The 12,657-nt window shown below is 34.6% G+C and overlaps 1 protein-coding gene across 1 annotated transcript in view; it reads left to right on the forward strand.

Annotated features, from left to right (window-relative positions):
* Cse1 (chromosome segregation 1) overlaps nucleotides 1-12,657 on the forward strand; it is a 106,692-nt gene that overhangs the window by 69,946 nt on the left and 24,089 nt on the right. Inside the window, exon 16 of the mRNA XM_081738190.1 lies at nucleotides 403-605. Coding sequence (XP_081594316.1) covers nucleotides 403-605 — 203 coding nt within the window. The remainder of the gene's footprint in view (nucleotides 1-402; nucleotides 606-12,657) is intronic.

Raw genomic sequence — 12,657 nt, forward strand, 5'->3', positions numbered from 1 at the left:
AAATATATCAACAAATATCTTTTTGCAAATATACATAACTATAGTTGTTGAGTAATGTTCAGGATGATTTAAGAAAAATAGAAATCGAAACATAAATAAGAAAGGTCCAAGACAGGAAAGAAAGGAGGCATGGTGCAGAGGAAACCAAGGTCCACACAGAGTTGTAGATCTAGTTTGTAAGGTATAGTAAGGTAATGTTGTGGAGCAACAATCAAATTTACTATAATTTAGTTGAATAAATGTTTTTTTCTTGCCAAATGTGAACGACTTATTTGTTCAATCAATGTAACTATCAGTTTACTTTAATGTGATTTTTCCACTTTTTACTACACTTGAGTATTTTCTCTGAGCTTCCACCTAGAATAGAATATATGATTGATATATTGTTTTTATTCCCCACAGAATTTATCCCGTACGTGTTTCAGATGCTCTCATTATTATTAGAACTACACTCGAGTGGAGTCCCAGATCCATATATGGCTTTGTTCCCGTGTTTATTGGCGCCGATTTTATGGGAAAGACCTGGTAACATACATCCACTGGTTCGACTTCTTCAGGCGTTTATTGCGAAAGGAGCGAGTCAAATAGAAGCTTGTCAAAAAGTGGTAAGGCAATATTTTCAGATTGTTCTTTTGTCAGTTTTTTGTCAAAGGAAAAATAGTCTTTTTTGGATCAAAAAATCCAATATATTTCAGTCAAAATTTTTCTTATATCTGAAGAACTACATATAATGTAGCCAAACTTAAACTATCACTTAACTCAGTATGATGTGCTTATTCCGTAAAATATACGAAAACTCTATTTAGGGGCTATTCAGAAATTTTGTGGCCCCTGATCCAAAAACTAATTATTGCCCCATCTCCTGATTTTTTTTTTGGGGGGGGGGGGAATTTCAAACATTATTGTTTTTTTATATATTTGATGACAAACATGGAAATACTACCAGACAGGAGGTCGAATGTGCATCTTCTGTAGTGGTGCCCTGACTATATGGTACCCAGTAGTCTGAATGGCCTCACGAGTCAGAAAACAAGCTGTGGTGATCTGAAAGCAGATCAGATAGCTTAAACCAGGATGGTACCAGTACGATTTCGGTTTCAGTTTCATTAAATTCGTACCTGAATATGCTGTGAGAGAGAGAAAGAGAGAAAAAAAAGTTTCATTCATTTATCATATGGGATAAATTCCAGCCAGGTTTCATAAACAGAGTTCGAAAAATCTGATGCGCCAGATTGCCATGGAACTGGAAATACGATTTTGAATGTAGCTTTCTTTCGCGTTATTATTCCCAATTTTTACCTGGCAATAGTGTTTTTTAATGTTCTTGATAAATTAAGAACAAATTATAATAAATTGTTTACGAAATTTAAAGTTTTGAATTTACCTTGATCCTTAAATTTAATTCCGTTGAATTACGAGCATTGCGTACGATATCGCTTTATTCAATACTATGTTTTTATATGTTATTACTTTGTTAGCAAAATTGTGTTGGTTCTAGAATAACCATGAAACGTGTGGCATGAAATACTTAAACACAGCATTTTGAGGCAATCTCGACTGACGAATTATTTTAGCCTGTTGGTAGGAAAGAGGGACTAGTGTACAAGTATTGAGAGGGAACTATGTGAATCAAGGGCTGAAATTTCAGAATAGGACAACGTTACTGTTCACTTCTACTTCCTATACCAATAGCTATAATTCAAGTTCAAAACAAGTAGACCTATTAGAAGGGAATTTTATTATTGGAACATCTACAGGGTTCATATTAACCTCCAAAATCAGGTGGGCCGTGGTGGCTCAGTGGTAGAACGTTCACTTCTGGTGCCTGCGGTCCTTGGTTCGATCCCAAGTGAGCTTTATGGTGGACAAACACTGTGCGTGGGATTTCTCGAGGTTCTCCAGTTTCCTCCCACCATTTCATTCATTTCTCATAATCATAGTCTCCCTTAGCCTAGACGGCATAACCGTGGGATGTAAACCTTAGATTTCATTTCATTTCATTTAAAATAAATCAGGGAAGCGCTTCAAAATATTGTAACATTCCAATCTGTAACACTAATAAGCAAACAAGCAGACTACACTACCAACGGTCACAGAAGACATCATCTACAACAGCGCCAGTCCTGAAATTCAACTAGGGACCCCTAAGACCTGGTACAAAAGGAGGAGCGACGAACATTTCAGGATCTGTTTGCTCTGGTATTGACCGTACCTTACTTCTGCCACTGCGGTCGGATGCATTGGACCGTGGAGTTCTCCTTACCTTCCTGCATTGGGCCTGGAGCCTCGTATTTAACTAAAACCTGCTCTGGTCAGTTGCTTCGGACCGTGAAATACTCCTACCTTGCTGGCTGCGTTGGGCCGAGAACATCCTATCCGGTTGCATTGCGCCGTGGAGCTTCCCCACACAAATTCCCTGCAGAGTCACACTTTAGAAACTAAAAGACAGGAATAAGGGAAGTGTTGCGTCTCCGAACACTTTTTGTGAACGTTATTCATAATATGCTGAAAGTCAGGGATATCTGATAAATTTCAGAAAATATTTTTGTTGCCCACAAAATATGTGAAGAACATATAAAAGAATCAAAACAAGTCTAAAGGAAGACAACAAGAAGAAGACAGAAAAAATTATCTTTAGAAATCAAAAAGCTTGACCAGCGTTTGAAATGTATTTAAAAGTTCATGCTTTGAAAGAATAGCAATAAACTAAATCAATAATTCAAATGCTATAGTAGAAGAAAAATATGTTAGGTTGGTTTTAGGTAGTAAAAGAAGTAATTTACATTATGATATATACTTACCTCTTTATGTTTATGAGTGCATTGAAAATGCCAAGATATTAAGGATCTCTTTAGTAAATAATTATTGGGATAATTATATTCCAAGTACAGGAAGTTAGTATATACTAATGAAAGGAGTAAATAATCGATTTTTACCCAGCAAATCCTCTATAGGTGCGAATGCTATAACACAGAGAGTGAAAAAGTGATTGACTGGACCGGAACTCGAAGCCGAGACCTCCGGCATAACGTGCCAATATGTTAACCACTATGTCACCCTATCCGCTTCCCAAGACAACCACTCGCCACTATCTAGGTCCGTGATCTCATCTCAGACCTCGGAGATCGACACGATATAACAAATCTCTTTTCAGGAATGAGAAAATATCAAAATAAATGGAAAATTTTGAAACTGGAGTCGTCACTTATAACAAACATGTGTTTTCAGGAATGAGAACATTTCGAAATTAAATCAAAGATCCTGGATGGTATCGCCAATTATAACAAATCGTTTTCATTCATTGTGTTTTAGCGTTAAAACACAATGAATGAAAACGATTTGTTATAATTGGCGATACCATCCAGGATCTTTGATTTAATTTCGAAATGTTCTCATTCCTGAAAACACATGTTTGTTATAAGTGACGACTCCAGTTTCAAAATTTTCCATTTATTTTGATATTTTCTCATTCCTGAAAAGAGATTTGTTATAATTGGCGACCTCAGCTTTAGGATATTTGTTTATTTGATAATTTGTGTTAATTATAAGGATATGCATTAATATATTTTTTATAATTATTGTTTTGTGTGCCAAACTGAGATAAGTATGTAAAGTAATGAGTTGATAAAGTAATGAGTGGATATGACGATGATAAGTTGTTAGACGCGTGACCCAATTAATGCGAAAATGAGTGACGAAACTCTTAGTGTAGATGCTTCTACCAAACATTTTAAATGTTGTGACAATAAGTACAATTCTGGTGACAGTGTATCCATACGCTGTGAAACGTGTGATCAAGGGTTCCACATCCGTTGTTTGAACATTCCTGAGGAAGAACAGGAAATTTTACGTACCATGAATAATAATTGGGTTTGTTTCGACTGTAAGTTGGATAAGGTGTTAGCTGCAGAAATTGAGCAACCCGTTGAGAACCCTGAAATTGAAATTGGTGGGGAACCATTACTTAAAACGTTGATTGATATTATTACAGACTTGCGAACAGAAATGTCTGTCATGAACGGTAAAATGGATGCTGGTAACAATGATTTAAAATCTGACATAAACAAGTTAAATAATAAAATAGATGCTAATAATAATGACTTAAAGGTAGACATTGGTACAATTAAAGAGTCTCTCTCCAGTGTGCAGTCGGATTTATCCACTGTCAAACGAGAATTAGAACATAAAGTAGCATCTGAATTGTCATCTGTAACGTCATCAACATTGACTTCTGAAAAAGAAGTTAAAACTGTAACCGCTAATGATAAACTAGACATAAGAGCTAGGGGTTTATGTACAAACAGTAATATTGAAGACACGGATACACTTTTAGTAAACAATTTGTGTGGTGTATCAGATAAAATAAGTAATAGTTTAAATGATATGGCTGCGTTAGGAGCGCCTGAACTTAAGTCTCATATAGATGTTACTAAGGATAATTTAAATGATGAAACTGATGATTATTATGATGATGTAAATGTAGATTTAGCTTTAGATTTAGTATGTAGTAGTAGATTTAATGTACGTGTCAGTAAATATTTGATGAACGAAACCCCAGTAATGCATGATGATGTAAATAATAGCTCTCTTATGTATGTCGGTTATGAAAGAAAGCAGTATGATAGGGTAGCGAAGTCTAGTATAGTTGATACGATAAAGATTCACATACTGAGTGGTGATGACGTTGATGATTTCCTCGATACTGATGACAAAAGAGTAGGTAGATCTCGAAAAGGGAGAAAGGAGATAGGAAAACCTGACTTGATATTGTTTATTAATGTTAATATAAGTAGATTGAAACTGTTTAGATGGTTAGTAGGAAATTGCTCTAGCCAGGGGCGGAGACATATGATAATTGGAAAAATATTGTAGGAAGTGGCTAGAAGCACTCCATAGGATAGGACAGGCAAAAATCTCACCGCCTGTATTAGCTCCTCCTACGATTGAAATTGTAACCCTGAATTTTGTTTTTCTTCTTCTTTCGTTGTGATTTTATTAGTTCAAGTTATGTTTATGATGTTTTATAAATAACGTAGGAGGTAAAATATTATAAATAGACATGCATTAACAAAATGGGGATTTAGAAATTTGATCTAGAAACTTCTCTTTTAGTGGTTTTATTTAACTAAGAACTGAAATTTTGTAAAGGAGTGGCAAGTTGAGTCATGTTCTTTCGATCAGTGGGCATAATAATTTCAGCTTAAAGAAAATAAATAAATAAATCTTTCGGTTTGGCTAAACCCGCGGAATAATTTCTGTTAAAAAGGGATTGTTGGGACTAATTCAGAATATTCAGAAGTTGTTTACGTACCAGTATAGTATGCGGTACCGGAAATGTATAGTTTAACAGTATAAACCTACCTGTTAGTTAATTCCGTTCGGGTCCAATGATCATTCCTCTGTCTTCTTCAAACATACCACTCCGTTGTATCGCCGCATTCTTTGGTCGCAGCAGAATTGGTTGATAACATTAACAATAATAACAGTAAAGTTTTCCATTTTGTTAACCATTTCGGTCTTAATTCGTGAAAACAAATTGAGCAGTTGTCATAAAAGGGAAGTGATGGTTGCTCAATTGGAACTTCTCTACTCAAAACAATATTTTGAATGTAAAATGAATTCGTTTCGAGATGAAGTGAGTTGTACTGTCTTCCTTAAAAATTTATTGACGTATTTTGTTCTGAAGGAAGAAGGAGGAAGTACAGCGAATCGAAATATAAGTAAAATGTATCTTGAACACAGGAGTCGAGCTGAACTTTCTAAATTATAATATTTGGCAAACCTTTTTAAAAATTCTTTTCGTTCGGTTAAGATCGACCTGTGCTTAGTAATTGTACATTTAAAATGCGGTTTCGGGAAAAAGATAGTCTTCCTCTAGTATACCAGTATTTATAGTTAGGAATGAAGGATGAATTATTGATAGGTTCACTTCTCTTTATAATTTGATGTGCTTTAGTTCTACTTTTGATGAACATTTTATTTATTTATTTGGAACAACTTTTCGAAATTTTATCCCTTTGGAAGTTTTGTATTAAATCTTGAGAAATGTCAGTTCGTCAAGTCTGAAATTTTATTTTTGGGACACATTGTGAATGGGAAGGAATTAAAGCCGAATCCCAAACAAAACGAAGCGATAAAGTATTTTCCGATACCGAAAACTAAGAAGAAACTTCGGTCCTTCTTAGGCATTCTTTCTTGGCGAAGAAAATTCATTCCTCAGTTCGCCGCTCTAACAGCGCCATTTTTCGATTTGTTAAAGAAAGACAAGAAATATTGTCTAACTGAGGAATTACCGAATAGATTCCAACAATTGAGAGAATTGTTGAGTGAGCCTCCAGCGCTCAGTCAACCTAATTTCGACCAACCGTTTCACTTATTTTCAGATGCGTCGCTAGAAAATTTGGCTGGCTATCTGGCTCAGTATGATGATACTGGAGAACTTCTTGTTATCGGATATGCAAGTAGAAAATTAAAGTTATATGAAGTTTCCTATTCGATCTTCCAATTGGAGTTGCTGGCAGTATTGTTTCTGTGCGAGCATTTCTCGTATTATATTTTAGGTAGAAAGTTACGGTCCATTGTGACAACAGCGCAGTGACATACGCTTTTACGCTACAGAACTTAGATCCCCGAACCACAAAAATTTTGTTAAAGTTACAGAGGTTCGATCTTCGGTTCGAGCACATAAAAGGGGTGGACAATAAAATAGCCGACATATTGAGTCGCAATACTCCAGAACTCCCTGCCGAACCTGAAGAGTATCATGTTAATTTTATTTGTTATGATGAAAGTGCGTGGTTCACTGTAAATGAGTTGATGCAAATGCAAGCGGGTGATAAGTACTGTAATGAATTAAAAGCGAAAATGTCAGACAGTGCCGAATCTCGAATTCGGCTAGTAAATAATTTGGTATATATCCAAAACTTAAAAACGAAACGTTGGCTGCTAGTAATCCCAGAATTATTAATTGAGAGGACGATTAGGAAGGTTCATGAAACGGGGCATTTTGGTGTTAGCAAATGTTTGAAATTAGTTCAAGAATTGTTTTTCTGGAAAGGACAAAAACGTACGTTTCAAAATTTCATCAATATTTGCGAATTGTGTGCCCGAACGAAGTTCTCCAATAGAATCATCGCTCGTGAGGATCTGCATATTGAGGCAGATAAGCCACATTCCAAATTATGCATCGATCTCGTGGGAAAATTACCATGTAGCTATGGATTCTACTGCATCCTCTCAATTGTTGATGCCTATTCACGGTTTCTGTGTTACTTACCTTTAAGAACTGCCACAACTGCTGAGATTGTTCGGACGTTAGAAAAGGAATATTTCTACCTCTTCCCTTATCCAAATTTTATCATATCCGACCAGGGCCCACAGTTCCTCTCGAACACGTGGAAGACTTACTGTAATGACCACCAAATTCAACACATTTTGGTCTCGCCATACAACCCTTCTGGGAATGGCATCGTGGAACGTTCGCATCGAGAACTCAATCGAATTATTCGATTATTGTGCAGCCATAACCACACTAAGTGGAAAACAGTACTAAAGGTGGCGCAAGATTTGCTAAACTATTCCTATAATAGTACTATTGGATGTACGCCTGCTGAGGTGTTTATTTCTTTCTCGGCTGCTGATCGATTCAGAGAAAAATTCCCATGGCCTTCTGAGTTGAAAGAAACAGAAGATACTAAACGGCATATTCAGGTCGAATCCCGTTTGTTATCAAAACGGAAACGAAAGTCGCAAAATAATGTGATTGAAATTAAGGAAATGGACGTAGTGATGGTTAAGACCCATTTTCAATCAGACGCCTTTAAGAAGGTCACACATAAGTATATGCCTGTATTCGCAGGGCCTTTTGTTGTGACTCGAGTGCATCACAACTCTGTTTCTTTAAAAGATTTGGAGGGGAGAGAAGTGCCGACTCAAAATTTATCAAATATAAAATTGTTCAATTGCTCTCCAGAAAAGAGAGAAGAGTTATTAAAAGATTTTAAATAGTCATTAAAAAAAATCAAATAAAAAAAATATAATAAAAAAAATAAAAATAAAAAAAATTCTTTTTGATGTTTTAAGTAGTAAGAAAAAAATTTTTTCTTAAAGCCGCCGGGAAAAATGTAACAGACAGACTCTCGGTTGTTTACATTGGGTCCGTATTGTAATGTTTACCGGTTGAAGTCGAAGTTGGTTCCCGCATAATATTACTGTGCCCAGTTTTGTTACGTGTAAGTTTACACTAATTTAATGTTAATTCGTTTTGTATTGTTAGTATAGGGGATGGCACAAAAGAAGACATGTACTCAATCTTGATATGAGATACGCACGTAAACACATCCGGAAATCTTTTTAAATCTAGTTCTTACCGATTCACTTCAAACCATGTAACCGTTTCTTTACAGTCTATACGGCATTTCTTAGAACAATTAATATAAGTAAAACTAAATACTACTAAATTTTAGCTTAAAAGTTTACCGAATATCTGATGTAGTGTGTTGTTATATTTCATTCATTTGTTAATTACCTTGGCGTTCATTTGTTACATTATATTACTGCTGATATGGCGATCCCTCTGGTTATTGCCGCAAGAGGGCGTTCGAATCGCTGTACGTGAAGCTAACAGTTCAAACATGGCGGCTCGGCAGTGATGATAATTCTTCCGTTGCCATGACGAAAATTAAACAAGTGCCTGGAAGAAGTAACCTCCTCTTTATAATTTATCGCATAGGCTTTTCGGTAAGTTAGATATTAAAAATAGATATAGAGATTCATGATTTTTACGGTTAGGTTCTTGTATCGATATGTATTTATGGTAAAATTGTGTTAATTATAGTCAAAGATATAACTGTAGAAACCGCGTTTATCGAGGCCTGGCTACGAGTGTATGATGACGCAGTGAATTGGTAGTTTTCAATATATAAGAACGATGGTCTAGGTTAGCTCCTTAGAAATTTAGAAATTTCGCAACTAAAAGTGCAAATTCGACCTGCAACCTAGTCAAAATTATGATTTAGGATAACCTTGGATATTATTTGGAGGAAATAGATATTGAGGAGTCTAACCGAAGTCAAAATTCAGTGAAACCTTATTTCGAACAAAGACCATCGAGTGTTACCTCCGCCATCATTAGGAATCTAAAATGATGGGTCAGGAGGTATAAATGGTTGAGATTAATATCATCGATTTGTGGAACGACATCCTACTATGGTGGTATGTGGAGCCAACAATCCGGGGATATTAGTGTCAACTCTTCACTTAAACAGGTTGGATAGTCTAGCCGAACCTGAGGATTAAACAGGGACTCTGACCAATCCGGGTAACATCAATTTCTTATTTTTTTATAAACAGTATAGAAAAGTTCAACAAATGGCATCTTTAAGAATTAGTATGTGTAACTAAATTAAAGAGCGTTACGCGTCTTTAAACTCATCATCATCGTCCACTCATATACATAAATTGCATGCCATAAGCATGTATAATTGAATTATTAAATCTTATGTGTGTCTCTATGTGAATTTGAAAATGTGTATGTTGATATTAGGGTAATACTTTACTTTATACGCACCTTTCGATAACAATGTACCTTGAGAATTTTAAATGTCTAGGTTAGATAGGGTTAAATACCTTGCTGAATTATATGTCATAATGATGTTTTATTTCGTGAAATATTTGTTGTAGGTTAGGTTAGGTCTAAATTGTAAATGTGTGATCCATAGTATTTATGTAGGTTAGGTTAGGAGATATTTTTTTGTGTATCCGTGTTTCTAAATTTAATATGTGCCTCTTATATACCGCAATGGGATATATGTTATTTTGTTAGGAAAACCTTTACTAAAACGCACCCATGAATATTTCGTATCCGAGAATTTAAGTGTTTCGTACTCCTTGTCATTTGATTTAATATTGCTCCGTGATGTATGTCAAACTGTAAACATTAAGATGAAATTTCTTTGAGAGTGCCCTGATATATTAATGTGTCCCTTTTAGTCGTATTTGTAATACATGCGTGTAGGTTAGATAAGATTTCCATTTCTTACGTGTAGAGTCGGTAACAATTGTAAGTCAAGCGTACTTCTCTATATTTTGCCGTGTGTCCCTCTGATATTAATTTGTGATGTGTTTTGTATACGTGATTGCCATATTTAGTTGTGTGTTCTGTGATATTACCTTGTGATACATTCTCATTCTGTCGTGTGTCCCTTTGATATTACTTTGTGACGTGTTTCGATATGCTCAGTACGTATAAAATTAGTAAATTATATTCTGAGCGTGCCTTCTAATATGTTGTCATGTGCCCTTTCATAGTGTACCTCCGGATTTAATATTATTATTAGTTCTAGAATTACCATTTCGTGCGATATTGTTTTGTTATAGTACTCTGAACGTGCCATGATTGCAGTTGCGTGCCTGCTTGTCGAACATATATTTTGCCTCATCGAAACCGATAACATTAAAATATGTCTCAACTTGCTTCGCTCTTATGCGTATCCATCCCTCTAAGTTTAATTAGTTGTAAACAAAGATAACAAGTTAAAAATGATAATAATTCTTTAAAAGGCGTTTCAGTAATTGGACCCTGTCGAGTATATGTAGATTTTTTTTTTTTTTTTTCGTTCTCGCTAGACATTTGTAAATATATCACTTTCATTAATAGTAGTGCGTTTCCAGGAATGAGAACATTTCGAAATTAAATCAAAGATCCTGGATGGTATCGCCAATTATAACAAATCGTTTTCATTCATTGTGTTTTAACGCTAAAGTAAATACCATCTCAGGGTATTGGAAAAAAAAATCAAGGTTATATTAGATTTAATGTTCAGGTTGCATTAGCTTTAGCAAAAGAGAAGGAAGACACAACGATAAAGTTATTATTTATCATCAGAAGTTTCCAGATTCTTGTTTTGTGGCCAACCAAGAATAAGAGTCAACATTGTTCAGCTTAATTAGTATATTACAAAAAAAAAAAAAAAAAAAAAAAAAAAAAAAAAAAATAACAATGAGAAATGTATAAGTTCGAGTTTATAGATTATATTTGAAATCATAAAGTTAAATTTTTCGTGATTAGTTTATTCGTGCCATTTGTTAACATTTACATCATAACAGATAAAAAAAAATGTTATTAAACATTTGCCTCCATCGTGGTATCTCCAAGATACTTTATCAACATTTTTATGAAATGATATTGCAATAGTGCTTTAACATATCTAGATTCTCAAACATAATTCTCAAACATATTCCATTAATACATATAGAACTCATTATCACTCAAAGAATTGACGATCCATCCCTTCTAATTAGGCGTTCATCGCTTATCATATTCCTGTCATTCATCAAAACAACATGCAAATTATGCAGCCATAGGCAATATCATCGCTACTACAACTCCATTTTCAATAATAAAAAAAAATGAGTAGCATCATGCATTACTTTACGTTAACCTATGCATCCTTCGCATAATACATTTAATATGAAAGCACTACTATTAATGAAAGTGATATATTTACAAATGTCTAGCGAGAAGAAAAAAAAAAATCTACATATACTCGACAGGGTCCAATTACTGAAACGCCTTTTAAAGAATTATTATCATTTTTAACTTGTTATCTTTGTTTACAACTAATTAAACTTAGAGGGATGGATACGCATAAGAGCGAAGCAAGTTGAGACATATTTTAATGTTATCAGTTTCGATGAGGCAAAATATATGTTCGACAAGCAGGCACGCAACTGCAATCATGGCACGTTCAGAGTACTATAACAAAACAATATCGCACGAAATGGTAATTCTAGAACTAATAATAATATTAAATCCGGAGGTACACTATGAAAGGGCACATGACAACATATTAGAAGGCACGCTCAGAATATAATTTACTAATTTTATACGTACTGAGCATATCGAAACACGTCACAAAGTAATATCAAAGGGACACACGACAGAATGAGAATGTATCACAAGGTAATATCACAGAACACACAACTAAATATGGCAATCACGTATACAAAACACATCACAAATTAATATCAGAGGGACACACGGCAAAATATAGAGAAGTACGCTTGACTTACAATTGTTACCGACTCTACACGTAAGAAATGGAAATCTTATCTAACCTACACGCATGTATTACAAATACGACTAAAAGGGACACATTAATATATCAGGGCACTCTCAAAGAAATTTCATCTTAATGTTTACAGTTTGACATACATCACGGAGCAATATTAAATCAAATGACATGGAGTACGAAACACTTAAATTCTCGGATACGAAATATTCATGGGTGCGTTTTAGTAAAGGTTTTCCTAACAAAATAACATATATCCCATTGCGGTATATAAGAGGCACATATTAAATTTAGAAACACGGATACACAAAAAAATATCTCCTAACCTAACCTACATAAATACTATGGATCACACATTTACAATTTAGACCTAACCTAACCTACAACAAATATTTCACGAAATAAAACATCATTATGACATATAATTCAGCAAGGTATTTAACCCTATCTAACCTAGACATTTAAAATTCTCAAGGTACATTGTTATCGAAAGGTGCGTATAAAGTAAAGTATTACCCTAATATCAACATACACATTTTCAAATTCACATAGAGACACACATAAGATTTAATAATTCAATTATACA

The sequence above is a fragment of the Thermobia domestica genome, chromosome 2, assembly GCF_964235325.1.
Source record: "Thermobia domestica chromosome 2, izTheDome1.hap1.1, whole genome shotgun sequence".
NCBI classification, from domain to species: Eukaryota; Metazoa; Arthropoda; class Insecta; order Zygentoma; family Lepismatidae; genus Thermobia; species Thermobia domestica.